Source organism: Drosophila subobscura, chromosome A (genome assembly GCF_008121235.1).
Source record: "Drosophila subobscura isolate 14011-0131.10 chromosome A, UCBerk_Dsub_1.0, whole genome shotgun sequence".
In the NCBI taxonomy this organism is placed as follows: domain Eukaryota; kingdom Metazoa; phylum Arthropoda; class Insecta; order Diptera; family Drosophilidae; genus Drosophila; species Drosophila subobscura.
This window is the reverse complement of record NC_048530.1, coordinates 9,781,825-9,807,147: the sequence shown is the minus strand read 5'-3', so window position 1 is coordinate 9,807,147 and position 25,323 is coordinate 9,781,825. Positions and strand designations below refer to the sequence as shown.

Here is a 25,323-nt window from a genome sequence, read left to right as displayed (position 1 = left end):
TTGATGTTGCTATTTTCAATCGAACGTGATCAATGTACATACATATCTATATATATATTTGTGGATGTGTTTGCTCCTGTGTGTGTGTATGTGAGCGGTTGTGTGTGTGTGGGGGGGTATGTCTGATATCTATATATATATATATATCTATATACCATTTATAAATTTGTCTGCTCAGATATGGGAGCTCCTCTTCCTCTGCTTATCCTTCTTTTCTCTTCTCTTCTCTTCTCTGTTTCTTATCGCGGGGTCATACCATGCCTGCAGCATACCCACTGAACCAAGATCGTCACCCTCCTCCTCTCCTCCCCCGCCATTGACCATCCTCCTCTCTCTCCCTTCGCTCCGCATTGGGACCCACCAGAGGTGTTCTACGGGCTACACGTTGCTTAGAAACGAGACAAAAAAAAAGTTACTTTCTCTGTGAGTTCGAAATCCAGAGCGAAGTCTCATCCATGGAGGGTGGGTTGGGATGGTGGAGGGGGGGTGGTGTTCCCGCTATATGCTACAAATGCCTACATGCTAAAATTCTGCTGGTGGTGGAGCGGGGGTGGGGGGGAGGTCGCTCTGTTACTCTATATACAACAGTGGGGTGCATCTGCAGGGGGAGGGTCACTAGACGACCGCCACGGGCGAGGACCAGGACCAGGACGAGGACCAGGCTGGGAGCGGACTGGGGGCATTGCGGCCCCAGCTGAGTTGGGGCGCAGGCTAAAGGCGTTGCAACGGATCCGTCTGCGGTCAGACATCGACATCGAGATCGATCACCGAGCTGCGGTCGTGCTCGTCCTCATCATCGTCCTCCATCTCGAGCTCCAGCTCCAGGCCGTCCTCCTCGCAATCGGAGCGGCCGTCCAGTAATTGTCACTGATCCGTGGCGGCCGCCGCCTCCGCCCCATGGTGTCCCGGCTGCTGGTGCGGATGCGAGTGCGGATGCGAATGCGGATGCGAGTGCGAGTGAGCGTGCGGATGCTGGTGGTGGGCCTGCGTGTGGTGGTGCAGCTGGGCTGTCTCCTCGGCCAGTTGCAGGGCCGCGGCCGCTGCAGCCGCCGCCGCAGCTGCGGCACTACCATTGTGCTGCACCTCCAGCCCATTGACCATCTTCTCCATGCTCTTCAGCTCCGAGGGGGAGTGCTGGGACTGCGACTGCTGCTGCTGCTGCTGCTGCTGCTGGGCCTGGCGCTTCAGCAGGGAGGGCGGCGTGGTGGGCGACATTGATATGGGGCGAGTGGGCGGCGAGTGGGAGGAGGCCCGCGGCCGAGGGCTAGAGCTGAGGCTGCGGGGTCCGTTCTCCACGCCTCCGCCGGATCCGCCGGCGCCCAGCACGCCGGGCGGAGGTCCATCGGCGCCGCCGCCGCCACTGCGATTTGCATTCGAGCCCGGGGTGACGGCGTCAAAGGCGGACCCCAGGCTGCCCGGCAGACTGTACGGCGAGAAGCGGTGGCTCTTGAGGCCCTGCAGCGGGGAGACGGGCGTGTGGCCGGCCGCCGCGTAGGCGTGCCCGAACAGGGCCGGGTGCTGGGCGGCCAGGGCCAGCTGGGCGTTGAACAGCAGACCGGGATTGAGGCCGGCGGGGCTCATGGCGGCGGCCGCGGCCGGGTTGTGCAGCAGCCCCAGGTGGTGCGGCGGATAGAGGCCGTGCGGATAGAGGTAAGGCAACAGATGCGGCGACGGGTGGATCGGTGGGCCCACCGAGATGTTCGGCGAGGGGTAGCTGCCGCCGGGATTGAGGCCAGCCGCTGCAGCGGCCGCCGCCGCTGTGGCGCCCACACCCTCCTTGGGGCTGCCCGTGGAGGTGGGTCGAAAGGCACCGCCGGTGCTGCCGCCGACGCTCTCCGAGCAGCTCGAGTCGCTGCCGTCACGCTCCACGTCCGCGTCCGCCTGCAGCCGTCGCCGCAGTGCGTCCTCCGCATTGGCATTGGCCGCAGCCGCCGCCGCATGCTCCCCGGCTCCGGCACCCGCCAAATGATTGAACCAAGCGGCCAGAGCTAGTGGATCGCAAACAAGAGGGAAAAGATGGAAGAGGAGAATTAGTTAGCTTAAGGCCGGACAGCCGGAGAGCTGGGGAGCTGGAGATCCCCTTTGCGTTTACTCACCCGAGTGCTGGTGCGCGTGCATCTGCTGCAGCGAGTGGCTGAGGGGCAGCAGCGGACTCTGTGGCGGCCCCACCACATCCAGCAGCTTGTCATCGTCGTCCTGCTGGTCCAGGAGTGCCGCCGCATGCGGGTGCATGTGCGGCGGTCGTCCGGCGTGCCCCAAATGCAGCGGCGCCCGCGAGCTGCTCACGTGCGTCGGATTGAGCTTGTCCGAGTCGGACCCTCGATTGGACATCAGCGCCTGCCTGTAACAACAGTTGTACGAAGCACAAGGACACAAATTAGAACATCCCCGTGCACACACGTATCATGATTGTGGAATTCCACAACACAACACAACACTCCACTCCACTCCACTCCATCAGGGACAGCCCCGACACTAAGCCCCGACTGTGGATTTTCTGCTTGATTTTCCAGCGAGCATGTTCCGGGCGGGGATCAGAGGCCCAAGCTTTGATAATATTTTTGCTAACTGAAATATCTGCTAAATGATAAACCAACGCTGGCGGCAATCAGCCAGCCAGTCATCCATCCATCCATCCCCGTCTCTCTCTCTCTGTCTCTCCCTCTCTGGCTCTGGCTCTGGCTGTGGATGGCTGTCAGGACCGTAGCCTTAATTGAATTGTAACAATGCGAGGCGGAAACGGGCCTGTGTCGGTCTGCCTGTGTGTGTGTCTATGTGTCTATGAGTCTATGTCTGGGGCTGACAATGAAATTGAAAAATAATTCAAAACACGTTAGTGTAATTTAGTGTCTGCACTGTCGGCCCTGTCCAGAGTCCTTATCCCGGGCCTTTCAATTTTCATTTTCATTTTCATTCTTTTTGCCGCGCGCGCTGTTCTGCCGCTTTTTGCTGTTGCCTCTTCACACATCAAAGCTTCGCAAATTGGGCAATTTTAGCCCCCCCCACACACACACACACACACACACACACACACACACACACAATCGCATGTGTGTATCATTATCACAGGAACCACACCCAGAGCACCCATTCGAACCACCCATTTGATGGCTGCATTTCTGGCATTGCGCCAGAGGCGTCTTCTTTTACACTTAACTGTTTTTCCACATTCGACCATTTCGGCACCTGCCTAGGAATGTGTGTGTGTGTGTGTGTGTGTGTGAGTGTGCCTGTGTGTGAGCCTAATTTAATAGCAAATCAATTTGTGTTAATCCAGGCAAGGTATCTGACCCACCCACCCACCTAACTACAAAGGCCAAGAAAGCCAAGTCTGCAGCAAGTCGGCATGGCACGGAATGGGCACGGAGTCGGGAAAAACAATTGCGGTTGCACAGTGGCGGCTGAGGCGTGGGCCCAGCTCAGGGCGTTCGACTCACATCGATGGCTGGCAGTTCGGGGGTGGCAAGATTAGGGTGACTAATAACCCCAATTGTGGGTATCTGGACAGGCTATTGGCACTATTCCGACATGGACTAATAGAAATCGCAGTCGCAAGATATCCTTGCAGAAAACCCAAGACCTTTCCGTGGCACAAACATCAAAATCCGTGGGCCTCTGCTCTGTTCCCTGAACCGCTCCTGTCCGACGGTCTCCGTCTCACATTGAATTCGGGTGCCCCCGAAGAAGACGTTTATCTTTTGCCCTTTTTTTCTCTAGCTCTCCCATTGTTGTTGTGTGCCGAAGTGAACGCCCTGAAATGGGGACGCCACCCAGACATTTGGGTAGATGGCAGGAGGGCTGGGTGGCTGGGCGGCTGGATGGGGGGTCAAACTCTGAAGAAATTGCGCCGTTTTGTGTGCTCTGTAATTTTTGAATTACGTCTAAATTGGCGGCTTAAACAGCCCAACAACGCCCACGAAAAGCTCGAGCAACTCCTGGTACTTTTTGGCACCATCCTCCACCTCCTCCTCCTGCCTCCCAGCCTGTTCCTCCATCGGGCATATCCATATCTCGCTCCTTCTCTCTCCTGCCCAGAGTTCATATCCGTTTGGTTGGAATTGCTGCTGCTGCTGCTGCTGCTACTGTCAACTAACGCCTCGGGCTTTTTAGCCTCTCGAATGGAAATCATAAAAGAGGAGAGGAGAGAGGGAGAGAGAGCGCAGGAGATGCAGTGTGGTGCAGGGTGCACGGGGGTTGGGAGGGGTGCGAGACCCATTTGTTGTGTTGTTTTGTTTGCTGGCAAGAAGTTTTTCAATTGCTTCGGCGGCGACTGCCGCTGCTGGCTGTTAAAACGTTTTCACTTTAGATTTCCGGTTCCCATTTGGCCTGAAGGCCATCTCGCAATGGGATGGATGCGATTCCGGCGGAAGCTGCGCACTGCGCAGCGGTTAAGCGGCAAAGGGGTGCACAGAGATGGGCAGAGGGGGTAGAGGTGCTTGCCACCAATTAGCATCTCTATCGCTGTCTCTCGCTGTGAAGGGCCCTCATTGGCATCAGACATGAGGCAACAGGAGCGGAGCCACACAACACCCATGAACGCTGACTCTTTGTCGTCATGGCATTGTTGTACTTGCCGCTAATGAAGGGGCTGGGTGGTGGTCCGAAAGGGTTGAAAGGTTACAGCAGCAGACAGAGAGAGAGACAGGGCTGGACCACAGACAAGGAAACAAGCAACAACAAAAAGGACTTGCCTAAGTCGTCACTAATTGCCAGGGATTTTTGGCAGGACTACAACTCAAAGTCCTGCCTGCCGCTCTCCCACGCTCCCTCTCCCTCTCACTCTCTGTCTCCGTCTCCCTGGAATTGTAAGCGGTTTAGCGGTTTTTTTCTGGCTACCCTTCGCCCGTCCCCACCACCGCCCTGACGGCATTTAATTAACAATTGAGGCAAGTTTTTTTTGACTGACTGACTGACTGATTGACTGACTGATTGACTGACTGACTGCCTGAACTGCCTGCCAACTTGCTGTCACATCAATGAGCCAGCAAATTTCTGTGATTCGTCACAAAGTGGAAACCCAGTTTGTGGCCACAAAGCACGGGGGAGGTGGATGGGGTGGATGCGGTGGGGTGGGGAGGGGAGGTGTGGCAGAGCTTTGGCTTAGACAACAGACACGCTAATGCCAATCAAGGCTGAAGGAAGCAATCAGTGGCAAGAACTGAGCAGCAACCCAAAGCCCGATTTAAGTAAATTGTTTGCGTCAATGGAGGAGAGTGGCAGTTTCGATGATGTACGAGGATATAGGATATAGGATATAGGATATAGGATATAGGATATAGGAGGCAGAAGACAGAAGACGGCCGCCTTGTCATCGCAGGCTGAAAATTGATTTGTAACGTTTAACATGGACATGGACATGGGGATTGACACGGACCCCGACCCGAACCCGAACCCGGACACGGACAGGGGGCAAGGCCATTGCTCGATGAAATGTCATTCATCATTATGCTGGCACCTCCCCCAACTGGAGTCCCCCTTCCGCAGCCGGAACCACTCCAAGTGGGAGGCTGGAGCCTTGGCAGTGCGTTCCTCCGCTGCCATGGAGCTGCAGCGGGAGATTGGAAAATGGAACCAGCCCGTGCTGCTGCAAAGTCAAAGCATTTTGACCAGCATCATTGCCCCGCGGGGGTCATCGACGGGCAGGGTATCAGTGGGGTTGCTGTGGGACTGCTGTGGGAGGGGGGGTTGGTGTTCGATGCCAGAAGCCAGCAGCTAACAGGAAATTGAAATCAATCCATCAATATGGATTACATGTTCGATCTGCTGCTGCTGCTGCTGCTGCTGCTGCTGCTGTGAGGTGCCAGTCATCGACATTATCGGATGGAGTAGGAGGGAGGAGGGAGGAGGGAGGATGGAGGATGGGCTGCCCAAAAGCCAGGGGCATCATTAAACAGGAACAACATCGTTCCGGCAGCATAGCACACAGCACACAGCACACCGCACCCCCTGGAGTGGCAGCTTTTGTATGACTTGCAATTTGACAATCTGCAGGCTAATTAGTTCCGCATAGATTTGACAAACATTAATGTCGTCTCTCTGCCTCTGCCGCTGCCGCTGCCTGCCATGCCATTCCGCTTCGTTCTGTTTTTGTGTTAATCAAGCCCCAAAAACAGACATGGAGCTGTGATAGGAATGGATACACAGAGATGCAGGGAAACGCTGATGCAGATAAAGAGATTGAAGCAGAAGAGCTACAGAGATGAATGACTTGATGGGACTGCCTCTCCTCTCCTCTCTCCATCTCTCTCTCTGCACAGAGACAAATTAGACGAGTCCTCTCGTCCCGAGTCCCGAGCAGCAAAAGTTGCGGATTGTCCGCCAGCTACAAAAGGGCAAACCATTTGCCCAGAGGAGAGGCTCTCGCCCCGTCCCACAGTCCCGTTGCGAGTGCTGATTAGTTTGCTTTTGAATAATGCTCGCTGGGAGGGGGAAACTTTCGTTATTTCCACAACCGCCTGGAGGAGGCAATGGAACTGCTTGCTATGCCATGACCCTTGAAAGTGTCCCTGATGGTAAGGGAATAACATTCTTCTGTGATTGTGTTCAGCTCCCCTCCCCCTCTCCCCGTCGTACTCCTGTGATACTTACTTCTTTTCCCTTTTGCCAGCGCCAGTATCACGAAAGCCCTTCGCAAAGGGATTGTTGTCGATTTTCAGTTGAGTTATCTGCCGAGAAGAGGAAACACGAAATTAGTTCAGATCGGATGGGGGAGTGTGTGACGGGGGGCAGCAGGGGTTCAATCTTCAATCTTCAATCACTCACCTTCTCGTTTTGATATGCAGTTACGGCTATGAACTCGGTCTCCTTGAACACGTACGTGCGAAATGTGGAGTACGGCAGCTTCAGAATGTCGTTGGCGCGCACCAGGTGGAAACGCGGCTGATACTTGTGCATCGAGTTCAGTATGGTCTGTGGGAGAGTGCGGAAGAGAAGAGACGGAGCGGAAGATGTGGGATTAGTAAGCTTTGTCCTGCCACTGTGGCCAGTGCAACCAACCAAAGAACAAAAAAAGACGAACCAACGAACCCAAAACGAACGATGAAACCCTGCAAAATATCACTAACTTGACACACACACACACACACACAGAGAAAGGATGAGGATGAGGATGAGGAGGAGGAGGAGGTGCACAGAGATTGGCAGAGATCCGTGGATTGGCAAACGGCCTAGCCTGCGTCGGAGGTCCGCGGTCCGAGTCCCGGCCCAAAAATGCAACGACATTGCTGACGGTTGCAACATCAGGCAGCGGCAGCGGCAGCGGCAGCGACCACCCACCAGAGGAGCACGAGGAGCACAAGAAGGAGCTGTAGCTGGAGCTGGAGCTGGGGGAGAACCCCAGCTGGGGACAAAGGAGCGTTGACAGAGGACAGAAGGCAGCAGGGAGAGTGCTGCTACCAATACAAAGTTGTGTCATAAAATATGAATTTGTCTGCCTTAGTCAGTCGCAGAGACCCCCCAAGCAAGCGCTGAGCAGAGGCTTTCCTGCAACCTTCGAAAGGCCCAAGCCCAAGCCCAAGCCCCCCCTGCACGGAATCCAAGGCATTTCCATTCGCTTCGCTTCAGTTCGGTTCGTGGCGACTGTTGCAAAAGGAACACCTTTTTAATTACCATAACTCGTCGCGGCTCGACTTCGATTAAGCGACAAACAGGCCTAGACCCGGACAGAGAGACTCGAGACTCGAGACTCGAGACTCCAACTCCAATCTCCAGCCAGTTTGTTGCTGCTGACAATGACGCTGCGTGTGGACCCCACAAGCAGCCCCCGGACGCCATTTTGTTCGTGTAATTTCAGAAAAGAAACAAAAAAAAAGAACTACAGACAAACAACAACAACTTGCTGACATTCGTTGTTTCGACAAGAGGAGAACAACAATGAACGAGAGAGCAAGAGAGCAGAGAGAGAGAGAGAGAGCGAGCGAACGAGCGAATGAAACGGAATGAGGCAATAACCAAAGCAAGGCAAAAGCAAAGCGAAGAGCAAACCCAACCAACCCACAATATGTATCTCATAGAACGAACGTGAAACGTGAACGTGTGTCTTGTGCGGCGGTAGGCCTCCTCCTGCCTCCTGCCTCTGGGCTGTGGTAGCTGGTATCTGGTATCTGGTACGAGTATCTGGGTGTCCGTATCCGAGTGCCCGACCTATTCGCACGCCTCTTGCAGCGACCACCAATGGCGAGGGCCTGGCGCAAGGTGTGACTAATGTGAGTGCTGTGAAAAGCATTCATTTGGGGATGGATTGACGGCTAGCCAGCCGCATGCCACGTTCCACGAGATGCTCGAAATATATGGCCAAGTGAAAATGTGAATCCAAAATGGAATCAATCAGGATTGCCGAGAAAATCACCTTCTCTGCGCATGATGTCATTTGTTTATATGAAATTTGAGCTCGGCCTATAACGCACTCCTTACTTTGTTGGAGTTTATGCAATCATCTGCTAGCCCCTCGTTCAGCACACTCCAGTCAGTCACTCCACCCATTCGCACTGAACGCTGCGCGGCACTCATTAGTATGAATACAGCGCACTCAGTCGAACACTTCACGTGTCCGAAACCAAGTCCGAAAAGGAGCAAACAACAACTGATTAATTGCCCGCCATTTTGAACTAAACGCTTTTTTCTTCAACCCTCCCCAAAAGCTCCCCTTTCCCCCACCACCTTCTCGAGTCCCACTCCCTCTCTTCGCCTTTCTGAGGATTGCCTTTTAAAGGCAAAAAAAACACTTTATGGCCGGCTGATCCGCGCGGCGCTCATCAATCAAACACACAGCCGCACAGTGGGCCATTTTACCAATTAAGATTGAAAAAAGTCAAATATCGTATGTTCGATTCCCGGCAAACTTAAATCATAGTCACAAACATAATGCACACATTTTTCGAATAATTGTTGCTAATTTTGATATTTCCACAGCCGTGGGCTCTTCTTCTTTCTTATATTGAACACACACATTTTTATGTTTGAAGCATGTTTGAAGCCCAAGCTATTTGGTTTTCCATGCTGCTAGCCCACTGTGAGCCGAGGCGAACCAAATCGAACCGAGCCGAGCGCAGTCGTAGCGAACCAAATCGAACCCGAGCTTTCGAGCGAACCGAGCGAATCGAAGCATCGCCGCTGCAGCCGCTGCTGCGTCGCAGTCCATAAATCGCTGGCAAAACGCGTCGCAAACGCGTCCTCTACTTAAAACGTCATTTGCTAATTTGCTTGAAATTTATTGACACATAAATTCATTTTGCTCAACAGCAACAATCATAATTACGCCTGAACTGTCTGCCTGTCCTGCATGTGCATGTGCATGTGTTTGTGTATCTAGAATTTATTGATAAAACAATTTGCATTATTACGTTAATTTTTCATTCGCCCCAAGCCCCCCATGCATCCTCTTTCTCCTCCTCTGCTCTGGCACATTGCACAAGGCGCAAAATTGTCATTTAAAATGTCATTTTGTCGTTGAGGCGAGGCGAGGCGAGTTGAATTGAGTTGAGTTTTGTCGTCGAGTTTGAATTGCGATTTAAATGAAAATAACCGTGAAGATAGCCATAAAAATATAGGCATGCGGCCATGCAGTGTCGCGACTGCTGCTGCTTTTTTCATTTCTGTTTTCCAAATGGGAATAAACAAGTCTAATTAGACGTGAAGTGCGATTACACACACAACACAACAGACATCCATCAGATTGATGTCTGGCCTGTCCCCTGATTGACGTGGCTGATTGAATTGATTGGCGAACAAAACCAAAGCAAAGCAAAGCAAAGCAAAGCAAAGCAAAGCAAACGCAATTATGCATCAAATATTGGCTAGATTTTAAACACATACTCGATTGTATGTATGTGTGTGTGTGTGTTTGTGTATGTATGCACATATGATTGCCATAGCCAGCACATTGCGGCACGTAACTGGAGTGCAGCAAACACCGTCACGTCACGTTACGATGAGCGACAACAGCCACTCCATGGTGCAGCATCTTTGGCTTTGGTGATTGCTCCTCTCTCTCTCTCTCTCTATCCTCTCTCTGCTTATTGACAAAGTACGAGTACAATCCAATCCGTGGAGCAGTTAATCACTCTATATATCGCCCCGGGTGACAACTGATTGAGCCGCCGGCGGTCAATACCAAAAATGGTGCGACAATTTTTGCCCCCAGCCCAAAGCAGCCAGCCTCTGGCACGGCTGTTGCTTGTTGCTTGTTGCTGCTGCTACGTGTTGCACCTTCCAGTTGCATCTGCACCCAGCTTGAGCTTTCAGCTCTCTCTCTCTCTCCCTGTCTCCCTGTCTCCCTGTTCAGTGCTCTTCCTCCTCCTCCACGGAGCAACACGTTTGTTTTTGGCTTTTGCGTGTTGATTGCTAAAAGGTAAAATTGCTGCTGCTGTTGCCGAGATTGCAGTCTCGGTGTTGCTGCCACTGACTGTTGCTGCCACTGACTGTTGTTGCACACTCATTGTTGGCATATTATCACATAATTTAACTGATGATGGCACTGCTGCTGTTGCTGCTGGAGCTGCTGTTGCTGCTGGAGCTGACTGCCCGTGTTCGCCTTGTTCGCCACCATACACCGCCTTGTGTGTCTGGTCTGGTATGATTGCTGTCGTCAGGTTGTTGCCGGGGTGTTGCCGGGGTGTTGCTCGAGTGTTGCCTGCAGTGGAGTGCCAGTGCCGAGTGCCATGTGCTGGGTCTGCCTGCCTGCCTGCCTGCCTGCCTGCCTGCCTGCTGGCGTGCTGGGTTAATTGAATGATCACTCCACACTTTGATTCGATTTGGCATGTAACAACCGCCACGGAGTGGACTCGAGTTAACGGTGATCGACGATCCATCGATGCAACGATCTGCAGAGCCAAAGTTCAGCGGAGAGGCGCAACGGATCATCGTGAGTGAATGCCAGAGACTAGGAGGACCGTTCACCGATGACCGTTCACCGATCACCGATCACCGATTCGCCAATTTGCCGATTGTTGTTGATGGCATAACAAGTTGGCTTTTAATTAACATTAAGTAGACTTCTCTCTCTCTCTCTCTCTCGCCATCTGTGTGTGATCGTGTGAAGAAGATCGATGCCAAATTGAAATTGCCACAAAAGTGATCAGATCCACATGTTGTTTGCTTTGGCTTTGGGTGAGTCTAATCGTTGGGTAAACGGATGGATGGTTGGCCAAAGATTGTTCGGTTGTTGACTACATTGATCGCCTTTGATTGTTGAATGAATTGATCGCGTTTGATCGCGCTTGTTTGTGCCAGATTCATTCTATATTTGTGTTCACTTGTGTTCTGCTGCAAAGAAACAAAGGTTCTAAGGCGCCGCCGCCGCCGAGCAGCATTCAGCATCGATCAGTGCGGGGATCATCTGGGATTATCGAAGATCAGCTGAGATCTCGGGTGTCTGCCTCTGCCTCTGCCTCCGCCTCTGCTTATGCCTCTGCCTCCGCCTCTGCCTCAATGTGACTCAATTAGGCATCGGTCTGAGTTTCGGGGTAAGGCTACCATTTTCGGCTACCTGTTGACCAATTATGGACATAATTGAAGCGCCGCCACCGCCGCCGTCTCCATAGATGACTCACACTAAGACAAAGACTAAGCCTGGGCTTTTGTGCTAGCTTTATTAAGCCGTATTAAGACGCTGCCTCTCGCATACACTCCATCGATATGCATATTGAGCGATTGGGAATATACCATAAATATCAACACGAGGCATGGTGTGGTGTGGTGTGGCGTGGTGGCTCCGTCTTAAGGCGAAACATGTCTTAATTAAGCCAGCCAGTCGGTGGATCAGGTAGTCCCAAAGTTCGATTTGAGTCCCAGACGGGGCCCACCATGCTGCGGACTCTCTTTCTCTACCTCTACCTCTTCTATTAATCTGTAAATTATGCATAATTTTAATTCCCCCCCGCCAAAAACTAAAAGAGAAAGAGAAGCGAAAACAAAATCCCGCCACCCAAGAGTCACACAGCAGGGACAGCAGCAAACGCTTCAACGAACAACGAACATGTCAAAACTCTCACGCTGCATCGAACTGCAGCCAGTCCGTGTTCGTGTTCGAGTACGAGTTTGAGTTTGAGTTCGAGTCCGAAACGAATCGAATCGAATTCCCCGTTGCATGTAAATAAACTCCAAATTTATTTACAATTTATAACAATTCTTTTTGGGGTCGTATCTGCTGGTGGTCGGTCGTCGACTGAGACAGCAGAAGTTGGAATTGTTGTAGAAAATGTTAATTAAATGGATTTACATTTTAATGACAACACGAAGAGAACCGCGAACGCCATGGCGGCGGCGGTAGCAACCGATTGAGATGCAAAGCCCGGCTGAAACAGACTGGAAAGAGAGTTGTTGTCGATCGGTGGGCCACTCGAATACAATCCAATCCCAGCCAGGCAGCCAGCCCACTTCAACTTCATCTTCATCTGCGTTCTGTTGTTGTTGCTCTTCTGTGTGCCCCTTGCAGCCAATTGCAAATTTGCTTAACAAAATGGGCGGCGTTTGAGCCAGAAGCAGGCAGAAGCGGGCCGAAACAGAAGCAGCTGCGAGGCAAACGGGGCCAAAGGCATTCGGCATTCGGCATTCGGCATTCAGCATCCAGAATTCAACATTCAGCATTCAACATTCGATATTCAATGCAACCTAATGATGCCCCTGCCTGTCTCTCCCGTGTCTGTGGCTTCTTTGCTGTTGTTTGTTGCATGCAAATTGGTTGTGCCCATCCCCCGCCCTCGCTTAGCTGCGGGGTGGCGGGGGCAGTTACAGTCGATTGGTCAGGAGGCGAATGCTCAAGCTGGGAACACGAGTTCTCTCACTCTGTGGCCGCGTTTCGACGCAGCCCACTGATCAAATTTGCCTCCTCCTGCCCTCCATAGCGGTGCTATCGATACGGCTGATATATCGATAGCCAGGGATCAAGTTAATCGCGTGGCATGACAATTATTCACACACTTTAGTGCCGAAGCAGTCGAAAGTCGATGCATAAATCCAGAACAAACAGAGCATACGATTAATTTAGGATAATTCATCGATTTGTATAAAGCACACACCTTACACACAAACACCACACACACACACCTCACACACAGCACACACTTCACGGAAAGTCAGTCATAAATTTGTTGGCTTCAAGAAAGACGCTATGCCATGGCCCCACCAACGACATTTATCGTTTTATAATCGATGCACATGGCATCATTAATAATCGTTTTGTATTTGCCACCCACATGGGCGGCACCATCGCAGCACAAACTGCAACTACCTCGCGCACTCCCCGCTCCCCACTCCCCACTCCCCGCTCCCCACACTCCACGAGGCAGCTGTCGGCGAAGGCCATAAATTTGCCGCTGGTCGAAAAGCATCTGAAGTCCGCCGCCGATGTCCGTCGCTTATAAATGAGCCCAGTCCGGGTTATGGCTCACAGGAACAGCTACAGTCAGGGCCAGAGCCACAGTCAGAGCTCCCATAGACACGATAAACGAGGAGGATGATCCAGGGGCGAGCTGGCTAATGGTTGATAGCTACCGCCTGTTCCCTCTCTTCCCTCCCCTGTGCCTGCTATCTCCACGATATCCCGCACTCGGCACTCGGCACTCCGACTCTCGGTCTTTGGTCTATCAACGAATGACAAATATTTCAAATGATTTCAACACTTTGCCAATGCCGCCGCCGATGCCCGATCGGGCCTAGAGGAGGGGCTGTGGCTATAACTGCGACTGCGACTGCGAATGTGACTGTGGCTCGATGATTTGCGTTTTATTGCAGCTAATAAATTGAATGGCGACCCACCACTGAGCACCGCCAGCAGCAGCAGCAGCAGCACCACCACCAAAGAGTGGCTCTTGGTTGAAGAGGTCTGGCCCCGACCATTTCGCGTTGACTATTTGTTGCGATAAGCAACAGCGGTGGCACCGTGGCACCATGGCACCGCACTGTTCTGTGTTCTCTGTTCTGCTGCGTTGCATGCAACATGCGAGGAGCAACGTGCAACGAGCAACTGGCAAACTGGCAGCCGCGCATGCGTGTGTGCATTTCAATGCAACACTGATAAAGGTGTTCAACGCTCGATGACATTAGCACCATCCAAATGCCGCAATCAACTTGGGCCACTGCCACCGCCTCTCCTGTGTTTCTGCCTCTGCCTATGCCTCCGTTTCTGTTTCTGTTTCTGTTTCTACCTCCCTGCCACTGCCACTGCCACTGCCACCTCCATGGCCCGCACTTTATGCCGCTGCCGCTGCTGTTGCTGTTGCTTCTGTCGTTTTGCCATATTTGTCGGCGCCTTTTGTTCTTCTTTATTAAAAAGGCGAATAATCATAATAAAGAACCAACAACTTCGTCGTCGTCGTCGTCGTCGTTTTCGTCGTTGTCGTTGACGTTGTTGTCGTCCATTTAGCCACTGAGTTTTGGCTGAGCAGCCGCTTCTGCCGCGCTTCTGCCGCGCTTCTGCCGCGCTTGTTTTCGTACTGGTTCTGGCCCTGGCTTTGGGTCTTCAGGTTTGCTCCCTGCATCTGTGAGCTCTGGCTTTGGGTTTATGGGTTCAGTTTCAGCCGCTCGTTCGGTAGCTGCTAGACTTGGACATTAATCGATAACACTTGAGTATTTTTTCATGTTTTCAGGCGAGCCATTAAGCGATTGTCCACTCCACACCACTCCACTCCACTCCACTCCACTTCCGAGATGTGTTCTCTCCTCGACTCTCTGCCGATGGTGAGGTGAAGTGACGATGGTGTTGCCTAAGCAAATTTCATGCTGTTGTCTCCTCCCCTCGTGCTACTTGGGCTCCCTGTTCTCCTTTTTGGCTGTCTTTGATCGCTGTTTGATCTACTCCCACTTTTGCTTGCACCTTTCTGCAGCCGCTTTAGTTGTGAATTTGTTTTGAGGGTTTTCCAGTCACTTCTGCTCCTCCGAGTCTACCTTCTCCCCCCCCAGCCTTTGCCATTTGTCTCTTCTAACTGCCCGAGCCAGAGCATAATGTAGTTCAGCCCGAAAGTGGAGGCAGCAATCCCTGTCCGAGCTCAAGCCCTGCGATTCCTGCGACACTCTCTGCTGCCCTGCAGCCAACACTCGGCAATTACTAAAAGACAAATTCATTTGCACGCATGCAAAAGAGTTGTGAGCTGCTGCGACCTGGCAACAGGCACCACCGAGCTACTGTTCGACAAGTGTTAAGCATAATGCAGACACACTCGCGGCTCGGCTGGGCTTGGCTTCTCATCGGAGAGGGAACAGGGAACAGGGAGAAGGCAGAAGGCAGAAGGCAGAAGGAGGGGAATGCTGGATGTTGGGGCGACTCGACTTTAATTGAAGTGCGGACCGACTCGCATCGTTGACATTAAGTGTCGATAAATTAAGCATACGCAATGTTCGCCGCGCGTTTTTATGAATGGAAGCCGCCGACGCCAGGCAAATGGCCCCAGAGAGAACGAGAGCAGGAGAGGAGAAGATCTCCTCCCTGTATAAATGTGAAAGGTTCAGGCTGCTGAACACACACTCAGAGAGTGAAGATCTGAAGCTGGTTTGGCGACGCGACGCGACGCGACCCCAGACCGGGTCGGCCCAGACCGCCCCTGCCGCCGCATAAATTGCCGATAATTTACTGTATATAAAAATCAACACAAAACATTTTATGTTAATGAAAATAAGAGTGAGACTAGGTTGTGGCCAGTGAAAGCCACGCTGATGAGGGGACCAGGGGAGCTGGAGCTGTCGCTGGAGCTGGAGCTGTCGCTGGGGATTAGCTGGCCAAACAGTAGCTCCCCCGTACGTGGGTCCGGAATGGCCCAGATATCTAGGCAATTAATGGCCACAGCCAAGAGCTAATGAGATACATTTATATGGAGCCACAATCAGTGTCAGTTTTGTTCTCCATTTCGCAGCACAGAAACACATTTTCAGCAACCAATTTCGGGGGTGCCAAAGGCAACTGGTTTGAGGCTGGAGAGTGGAGAGTGGAGAGTGGCTGAGGGATCGTTGATCTGTTTGATCCGTTTGATCTGTTTGATCCACTGATCCATGGGCTGCTTTGATGACAGCCGCTATCTTATCAGTGCAGGGCACTTGCAGGAAGAGCCACCGAGCCAAAGACCCAGCGAAGCATTCAAATTGCTTTATGACTTAATTACAGACAGACCCAGGGCTGAGCCCTCGCCGAGACACATCAACACACACATCAGTCAGGGAGTCAGGGAGTCAGGGAGTCCGACAAATCGTCAAATTGTTTTAATATTCAAATATTTTGGACTCGTTTTTGTGTGTTTTAATGAATGAAATATAATGGGGAATGTGGCGGCAGGCTGTAGTTGAAGCCGTATCCAGAATGGAAATGGAAATGAGTCTGATAATGGGTCAGAGCAAAGACTGTGCATCTCCCTCTCTCTCTGTCTCTCTCCCTCTGTGTGTGTGTGGGCAGACACAAAACAGTCAGCGGCAGAGTCTCTATTTGCCACACGCTGTGCAGGCAGGCAGGCCAGTGCAGACCAGACCAGACCAGACCAGACCAGACTCTGTTTTATAGCCACACACTAGCGTGGACTAGCGCTAGTCGAGAAGAGAGGCCTGGTTGCGTCCAGCTATTTAAGTTCTTTGCTTAATTAACGGAAAGGAGAGGAAGCCAAGACGAGACGAGGGTGAGGGCGAGGGCGAGGGTGAGGATGAGGCCGCAGCGTAGCGATGATGAGCGGGTTATAAAAATTAATTAGCAGACCCCGAAATCAAATGCATGAAACGCTCAAACCGAATGGAGAGTGGAGTGGAGTGCAGCGGGAGAGCGGAGTTAAGTGGAATCACTGCAGGCAGAGCGACACAGAGAGAGAGAGAGAGAGAGAGGGAGAGAGGGAGGGAAGGGTAGAAAGAGATCTGCCTGGCTTTGATGGCAAAAGGATCCTTCCAGCTGCCCAACAGATAATATTAGAAATAATTTTGAGTTTATTTTTTGGCTGCTTGCCCTCTCTCTCTCTCTCTCTCGCTCTCCCTCGCTGTGGCTGTCTCCGCACTGATCACAATTAAGTGTTAAATTATGTTAATTGTGCACCGCTCCCCCCCAGCCCACCATCCCGCCATCCCGCCATCCCCCTTCCCATTTCCATGCTCATTCGTTTTGTTGATTGAGGAAATTGTCGTCGTTCATTGATATTGGTTTCCTCGCACCAATTTGGCAGCTAATCAGAGGCAGTTGTGTTGCAACGGAAATCGCCTCCAACTCCGCTCACCCTGTGGCAGTGGCAGTGGCAGTGGAAACGCTCAACTTATAAGGCAGCAGAGTAGGTCGCCTCGTTCGGTGGTCTGCCCACAATTTCCGTGATCTGCCAGCTATGGCAGCTATGAACTATGCAAATGAGTTTCGAAACTCAACAAAATAACAAAATTCAAGCGACAAAACACACACAAAATGAGGCACGGGTAGGGGGAACATTCATTTCCAAATGCGCTACAGCGCAGAGGGAAGAGGGAAGAGGGAAGCGAGCAGAGAGCAATCCTCAGGAAGGGCAATAAAAATGTGCGTTAATAACATTGCCGCCAAAGTGAAGTTGGCAATAAAATGGCAGATTCATGCGACGATGACGATGACGATACCGATGAGAGGATGACGAGAACGAAGACGAGCAACGAGGACGAGGACGAGGACGAGATGGCTACGAGATGGCGCTGCTAGCGACGCGTTTCGGTGGGAAATACAACGGCAACGGCAACGGCAACGTTTTGGCAGGGCGACCTATGGCCAAGTATCTGCAACTGCCACCAACATATCGAGAATCGGAATCGATCCCAGGCAGGGCATAAAAATTTACGTCCCATAAATATCCACACAAGGCTGCTGGCTGGCTGGCTGGCTGGCTGCTGCAGATTCGCATTTATGCGTTTAATGATAAAGAAGAATGGGGAATGGGCCTCCATGCGGCAGTGGCAGTGGCAGTGGCAGTTGCAAGCTGCGTAGCAAGCTGCCAGCGGTAGCCACCTTAAGTGCCACATTGCGTTTTTGCATCGCTGGCCACACACACAGGCACACACACAGACACACACACACACACAGAGACACTCTCTCGTCCGGTGGTCCACGACCGGGGGGGACTGAGGCACCGCTGATAAGGCGCCCAAGGTGGGGCCCCACCGCTGGGGGGAAAGTCGGGCAGCAGGCAGACAGGCAAATGGCGGCGCCACCCTCTGGGGTGGCCACTCACTGGCGGAAGGCATTGGCCCATTCCATTCTCCGAGATGCCAGAAGGGAGCTCGAGTGAGGGGGGAGGGAGGGAGAGCGAGAGAGAGTTTGAAGTTAATTGCTTGCCGCAGCGAAAGCCGTGAAAGCAGCGAGAACGACCTTGCGCCGCACATGCTCTCCATGCCCCATGCCCCATGCCCCGTGCCCCGTGCCTCATTCCCCATTCCCCCCTTTCTGGTGTCTGCCTGTCGGTTCGTTTGTGCCTAATTAACAAGTTGGCGACAGACGCGGTCAGCGCACGCACAACAAGAGCAGGCAGCAGGCAGCATGCAGCACAAGTTGCAACATCTCCAGCCGAAGCAGCAGCAGCAGGATCGGGGGCACAGGGGCCCGCACAATTGGCATTGAAACGAACGCATTTCATGCAAAGAAGGCAGCAGGAGCAGCTGTCGGGGGGCGGGGGCGGGGGCGCGGCACGTTGCTGTGTGCCCCCGAAAAAGCTTGTTACAGGACCGGCGGCTTAACCGGCGCCTCTGTTGCCGCCGTCGCCGTCGCGTCGCACTGCCCAACGCGGCTTTGCCCCAAGATGAATGTGTGTCGTTGTCGTTGTTGCAGCAACAGCAGCAGCAGAGGCAGCAGAGGCAGCAGCAGCAGCAGCAGCATTCGTTGTCAGGCCTTGTATTTCGTATGTAATTGGCTTTTGGGCTTGGGGCTTGGGGGCTGCTTAAATAGATGGCGACTGGCGTCACCTGTCGCCTTGTCGTTTCCCCTCCACCCTCCCCAGTCTACCCACGGAGCTCGTAGTTCAGTTTTCCCTATCCCCCACCGCCCTGCCCAGTGTGTGGACCTCTGTGGCGACACATCGGCAGCGGCAACCAAAAAGCCAAAGACATTTGCAAATCTTTTGTTTCTCATGTCCGATCATTTCTCATACAGCCGCGAGAGAGGCGAGAGGCCGTCCAGCGACCAGCGACCAGCGACCAGCGACGACGACGACGACGACGACGACAACCGACGACAAAGGCATACCGCAGGCGCCAGCCCAAAACCCAAAGAGCACAACAAAAAAAGAGCCCCAACAAAATAAAATAAAACAAAATAAAAGAGCCCCAGACGATGACGACGACGAGGATGAGGATGAGGCCACCAGCAGCAGCAGCAGCAGCGGCAGCGGCAGCGGCGACCAGTGTCCAGCCAAAGCGAGAATGGGAGCTGCAGTGGTGGGCAGGGGGGGCAGGGAGGGAGCACGAGCTTTTGTCCAGGGCTGAGACGAGCGCCACAGGATGGTCGTGGGGCCTTGGCATTGTCTTCTTCGTCGAGGAGAAGCGACGACATTCAAATCTTAACTTGAAATCAACGACGACGACGTCGACGACGATTGAACGAGAGACTCGCAGAAGCAGCAGAGCGAGTGAGCGGGAGAGAGCGAAGGAGTAAGTAAGAGACGGAGGGAGAGAGAGAGAGAGAGAGCGAGCGCAGACCCGACTCGATTCGGATCCCAGATCCAGTCCAAAACAAATTCGAACTGCCAAAATAATAAGCGTCCCCAACTCCCAGATTCCCCTCTTCACTCTCCCTCTTTGCTCACCCTCTTTGCTCTCCCTCTGCTTCTGCTTCTGCCTCTGCTGCATTTTTATGCTGCCCAAGCAGCAGGCACAGAGGCGCGGACAGGGGGGGACACCAAGTGGAGGATGGAGGCTGATCTGAAGGTCGCCCTGTACAGGGGCCGACTAACGCCAGTCGTCGCCTGGCTCGTTCGGTCGCTCGTTCGCTCGTTCGTTCGCTCGTTCGGTCGCTCGGTCGGTCGCGGTGGTCGCCTGCTTCTGGCCTGCCATAAAATATTTGAAACAAACCCCAGGCCGAAGTCGAACCCCCCTCCCACACCGCCAGCAGTCCGCCGGTCCACCGGTCCACCGTGCACAGCGCAGCTCCAGATAAGCGATTTTTGCTGAAAACTCGTGCGCGATTCAAGCAAGAGGAAGGCAAAAGCAACAACAGAATCGGGATACCGGTTACCGGTTTCATATATTGATGGGGAGACCCCCCCCCCCACCGCCCTCTCCGCTTCGGTCCTAACTGCATAAAATTTGTTTGTCGCCAGAGCTGGAGAGCCGGAGAGCTGGGAGTCAGCTTAAGTCAGCGCCAGGCATACAAATTGGCTTGGGCCACGTCTTTGACTTTGCGGTTCCAGGCAATGCCACTCTTCCCCTCCGCCCCTCCGCCCCACTGCCACTCGGCCTGCCTGCGACTGTGGCGTCGGTAGCAGGGCTGTTTAGATGGCTATCAGTAAATAGAACACAAATGAAATGCATCGATAGAAATCGAAATCGACAAGGAGCCAGCCGCCACGGGGGCGGTTAACCAAATCAAAGGGCCACATAAAGGCAAAAGCAGCAGCAGCAGCAGCAGACACTGTCTGCTCCTCCTCCTCCTCCTCCCCCAGCCAGCCAATGCCAGCGCCTTGCCTCACGTTGTCGTGTCAACCATGTGATGGAGTACACATGTTGCCGTGCACTTCTACTGGGCCTTCTCCTGGCCACGACAAAAACATGGCCAACAACAGCTCCGGAGCCATAGCCAGAGCCAGAGCCAGAGCACCTCTCTGAGCTTTGAAAGCCAAAGCCAAAGCCAGTGGGCGGCCCCGGGGCATTGACAACCCGCCGGGGGCTGACCTTTTGCCAGCCACAAACAGCAGACGGCAGACAGCAGACGGCCGACGGCAGCCAAATGGCTCGACAAACTACAAGCAGTGCAACACTTTTAGCCATCGTCAAGTCAACGCCAATGCCACCACCAACCAGCACCACCAAAGGTAGCAGCAGCAGCAGCAGCAGCAACCACAAAGACAGCACTGAGAGGCTCCCACAATGAGGGCCCGAGTAAGTGCATTTTGGGGGTTTGGGGAGCTTGGGCCAGCAGCCACCTATCAGCGCAGGCCCTGGAGTTGTCGTGAGCAGCGGGTGGCCACCCAACGGCCTCAATGGCCGCCAAATGGCCAAATGACACATAGACAGAGAGACACACACGGAAGGGAGTGTGGAGGTAGGAGGGTGGAGGGTGGAGTGGGAGTGCCAGAAATGGAAGCTGCTTTTTGGGGGTTAGACCCCAGTGCCCCAGGTGCCAAAGACAAGGGGAAATGAAAGATTATTCCAGCAAAAGATGCCTCCAGATGGCAGACAAATCGAATCGGTTCGAGTTCGAGTTCGAGTTCGAGGGAGGTTTGCTAAGGGAGGCAATAGATCTACTCCAGTGGATGTGATTGCAAGGGGTTGGCGGTATGTGGGGATCCGTGCATTCCCCCAGCAAATGGCTTGGCCCAAGTAGCCAGGGCAGCAAGCACAAGGCACGACTTGAGTCAATTAATCAATAGGGGCAGAGACAGGCAGTCAGCAGGCAACACACACAACAGAACACAATAGAAAATCTCTTGAAGCCTTTGGCGACACTCAAGACAGACAGAGAGACAGAGCGACAGAGGGACAGAGGGACAAAGCCTCAAAACAGGGGCACACACGGAGAGAAGATGAGTGTATAATCTGGCTCTAATGATGTTGATGAGGCTAAGAGGCACAGATGCTGATGCTGCTGAGGCAGGGGACTGCTGCTGTTGCTGCCACTGCTGATGATGATGACAAAAAGTCAAACACGGCAGCAGCCTGGAGGGAGGTCTATGGCAGGGGGCACCCTACTGTCGACAGCCAGCAAGAAGAAGGTTAAGAGGGTAGACCTCTGAGACTGAGACTGAGACTGAGCCTGAGCCTGTCCGCAGCTCATTCTCACATCATTAATTACAAAATTATTGGGTCTCAGTCGCAGACTCAGACGAGTGTGTGTGGCTGTGGCTGTGGCTCTGGCTGTGGCTGTGGGTCAGGTAATACACGCAGGTGGATTCGATTGGGAGATGCGATGATCTGTTGATGGCAGCAATTTGGCCGCAGGAACTGTAACAACAACCAAAAACAAAAACTCTTAGCTCAAACAAAAAAAAAAAAGAAACAAATCCCCCGAATCCCCCGAAGAAAAACCCTAAAAAAAGCCTAAGCCAAAATGTTAATTTTCAAATCTTCGTGGGAACTGAAATTAGTAGTTAACACAGATACGGATACAGAGATACAAACGCAGAGATACAAATGCAGATACAGATACAGATTTTGATGTGCCTGCGGGCGGCCTACACATATTAGCATTGTTGATTTTTCAACCGGGAAGCGGAGAAACCATCGACATCCGTGTGGTTCGATGTTCGATGTTCGAGGCTTGCGGTGGAGGTTTGAGGTAGGAGCCAGGGGCTCGCTCCTAAGTAGTTATTGATATACGAAAATTGTGCACAGCACGCCACAGATCTGTGCAGAACGGATCGCATACCCTAACTGGCCCAGGAGAGTCTTTCAGTTTCGAGTGGAGCATTGACACAGACAGACCCAATATCCACCAACATATTGAACCTACCCATGGAACAATCCATATTTCCAGGGTATTTTGTTGATTCTTTGATGGCATCTTTCGTGTGTCTATCCGCATCCTGGATATCCCGGTTAGCCGCTATAATTTGGCTCTAACTGAGTCACTGCCTTCGAGAAGAGTGACGTTAGTTCCAGTCCCCCCCAATGCCCACTGCCCAATGTCCAACCCAAATCCAAGTCTGAGGCTTCGAGGCAATTAAACGATTTCGTTTCGTGTGCGTTGTCTTCAGCTGTCTGGTGTCTGCTGCCAGACTGAGGCTGTGGCTGAGGATGCCATGATTAATATGTTTTTGAGTAGTTCGTAGCCAAAGGCCACAGAGTAGGGCTAACAAGTCACGAACGAGCTCTAACTTTGACTCTGCAGTGGAAATGAGCAACCAACAGACCAGCCAACCAACCAACCAACCAACCAACCAGCCAACCAACCAACACATCAGCTCGTCAGTTCGATTGGAGTTGTCGGTTAGCTGGTTGACAAATGGCTTGTAAATGACTGCGAGACAAAACTGGAACACACGCACTCTGGCCGTGGGTCAAACTGCGAGCCAGCGGGCACCGGGAAGAGTGGCAGAGGGGGGCAGGGGCGCATGATGGAGCCATTGCCAAGCTGAGCAGCTGATTAACCGATTATGGAAGCTGAAATTTCGGAATCGCAATCTGAATCTCTCAGCTTAACTCTCTCAGGTTTTGTACTTGTCTCACATTTGGACAAAGGTTTGTCGAGGTAATCACAGCCGCTGCCTCTGCACTCTGTTCCTGCTGCAAGTATTACCCCCACAATCCAGCTGGTTGTAGTCCTGTTCTATACCACTGCAAGTCCCCAGTCCAATTTCAAACCCAAACTCCCAACCAAAACCGACAGCGACACTCGACTTAGCCGGGCTAATCCCCCAGCCCGGCGTCGGAGCTGCCAACACCTGCCAACACCACTGAATCGGGGGATCCCATATCCCATCTCCATAGCCATAGAGCCATCCATCCATCCATCCATCCAGTCGGATGTCGGAAGGCCACTTGAGGCGCGGAAAATCGCAAATGGCAAATCGCACTCCGGGCCACAAATGGCAATCCTATTAGGCCAAGGTGCAGCTTTAAGAAATCCAATTAAAAAATGTGCAGAATGGAACTGGGAGCTGGGAGCTGGTAACTGGAAGCTGAGCGCCGGAGAGGATGCTGTGATGTGAGGAGAGAACGAACTCTGCTCTCATTCAATCTCTGCATAATAATACGTTTATAATGACTGTCAGGGGGTGGAGTGGGGAGCGGGGTGTGTTGGTGAAGAGTGCGAAGCACTCCAAAGACATTAGCGCACTTGAGCCGCCAAAAACGGTGGGGTTGGATGGGTGGCTGGGAGGCTGTGGGAGTCGGATGTGGCAGGGCACTTGGGGAACGGAAATGTTGAGTTTTTTTTGTATTTTAGCGACAGGTCTAATGAGCCTCCGCCAATAAAGCCATTTGGCCAGAAGGAGATAGCTATGCCAAGTAAGAGAGAGCTGAGAGAGAGGGAGAAAGAGCGCGCGAGTGAGGAGTGGGGTGGGGTCTCCCGGCAATTGTTGACACTGCCAAAGCTTTCGGGTGTTTGTCGAGTGGTGTCCCCGAGACCATTCCCTCAAACAAGTTGGAGTTTGAGTTAGAGTTGGGGCTGGAGTTAAAGTCGGGGCTGGAGTTAGAGTTGAGGCTGGAGTTCGGGTTGGGGTTCGAGCTGGTGTCAAGTTGCGAGCCAGAGAGAGAGAGAGAGAGAGAGAGAGCGGCTTGCTGCAATTTGCATTCGTATTCGCCTTGCAGTGCGAGCAAATGAGCAGAATAAATTAAGACAAAGACAACTGCACAAGCAAAAGAGGAAAAAAAGACTGCAGAACAGAAAATACAAAACTGAAGCTGAAGCTGCAGCAAGAAGAAGGAGGAGCGGGGGAAGCTGATGGAGGAATGAGAAGGAATGCCAGAAAGAAGGCAGAAGAAGTGAAGTGAAGTGAAGTAAAGGCATGGCCGCGCGCGCTTGACAAAAGACACTTGAGAGCAGCAGATGACGAAGCTTGCCAGAGGGAGACACAAACAGCGAACCGAACGAACGCAAACGATAACGAAAGCGAAAGCCAGAAAGAGAGCGAACAAGCAAATAAGCGAGCGTGCAAGCGAGCGAGAGAGAGCAATGCAATGGCTGGGCCACAATGGCGGAAATGTGTGAATGAGGCGAGAGAGTGAGGGCCACGCCACTCAAAAGGCGTTGCTCTCCCCTGCTCCAGCTCCTGCTCCTACTCCAGCCAGGGGCCAGCCAGAGTGAGAGAGCGACTATAATTAGCAGCAGAGAAGAGTCGCTGGCGCGTCGCATTGCGTCGAGTCGTTGGCGCGTTTTAAAACGCACACAAAACGCATTGTCCCCGCCCCCGAGACGCGCCCAGGTAATCAAAACGAGCAAGGGGTGGGGGTTTGGCAGTGCAGGGTCCCACAAGGTGTTTAAATCAGCACCCGTCAAGCCGACAACACAACCCCACACCTGGCTGCGGTTCACACAGCAATTTGTCATCGCCCAGAATGCGATTTCCACCGCCAACCGTCCCGGCCGACAAGCTAAAATCAAAATAGAAAATATTCTAGAGCGAAAAATAAAAGATTATTTATATAAATAATAAATTGCAAATGGTGCGGAGAGCAGAAGGGGGGGAGGAGAGCATATGTACCCCCAGTCGGACCCAAGGGTTAATTGCTAACCCACTTTGGGTACCCCGCGCTTAATTA

The 25,323-nt window shown here is 52.8% G+C and overlaps 1 protein-coding gene across 4 annotated transcripts in view; it reads right to left on the bottom strand.

The window, feature by feature from the left end:
- Nucleotides 1-207: 207 nt before the first annotated feature.
- Nucleotides 208-25,323, bottom strand: part of LOC117897198 (optomotor-blind protein) — a 62,747-nt gene continuing 37,631 nt past the window's right edge. For 2 of the 4 annotated variants that reach the window (XM_034805912.1, XM_034805930.1), the window contains exons 4-7: nt 6,763-6,909; nt 6,589-6,665; nt 2,097-2,347; nt 208-1,988 (exon numbers count right to left, since the gene is read on the bottom strand). In XM_034805912.1, the coding sequence (XP_034661803.1) occupies nt 865-1,988; nt 2,097-2,347; nt 6,589-6,665; nt 6,763-6,909 (1,599 nt within the window). In that variant the 3' untranslated portion in view covers nt 208-864. Of the gene's footprint in view, nt 1,989-2,096; nt 2,351-6,588; nt 6,666-6,762; nt 6,910-25,323 lie in introns of all 4 variants that reach the window. The other 2 variants (XM_034805904.1, XM_034805921.1) reach the window with 1 other exon arrangement.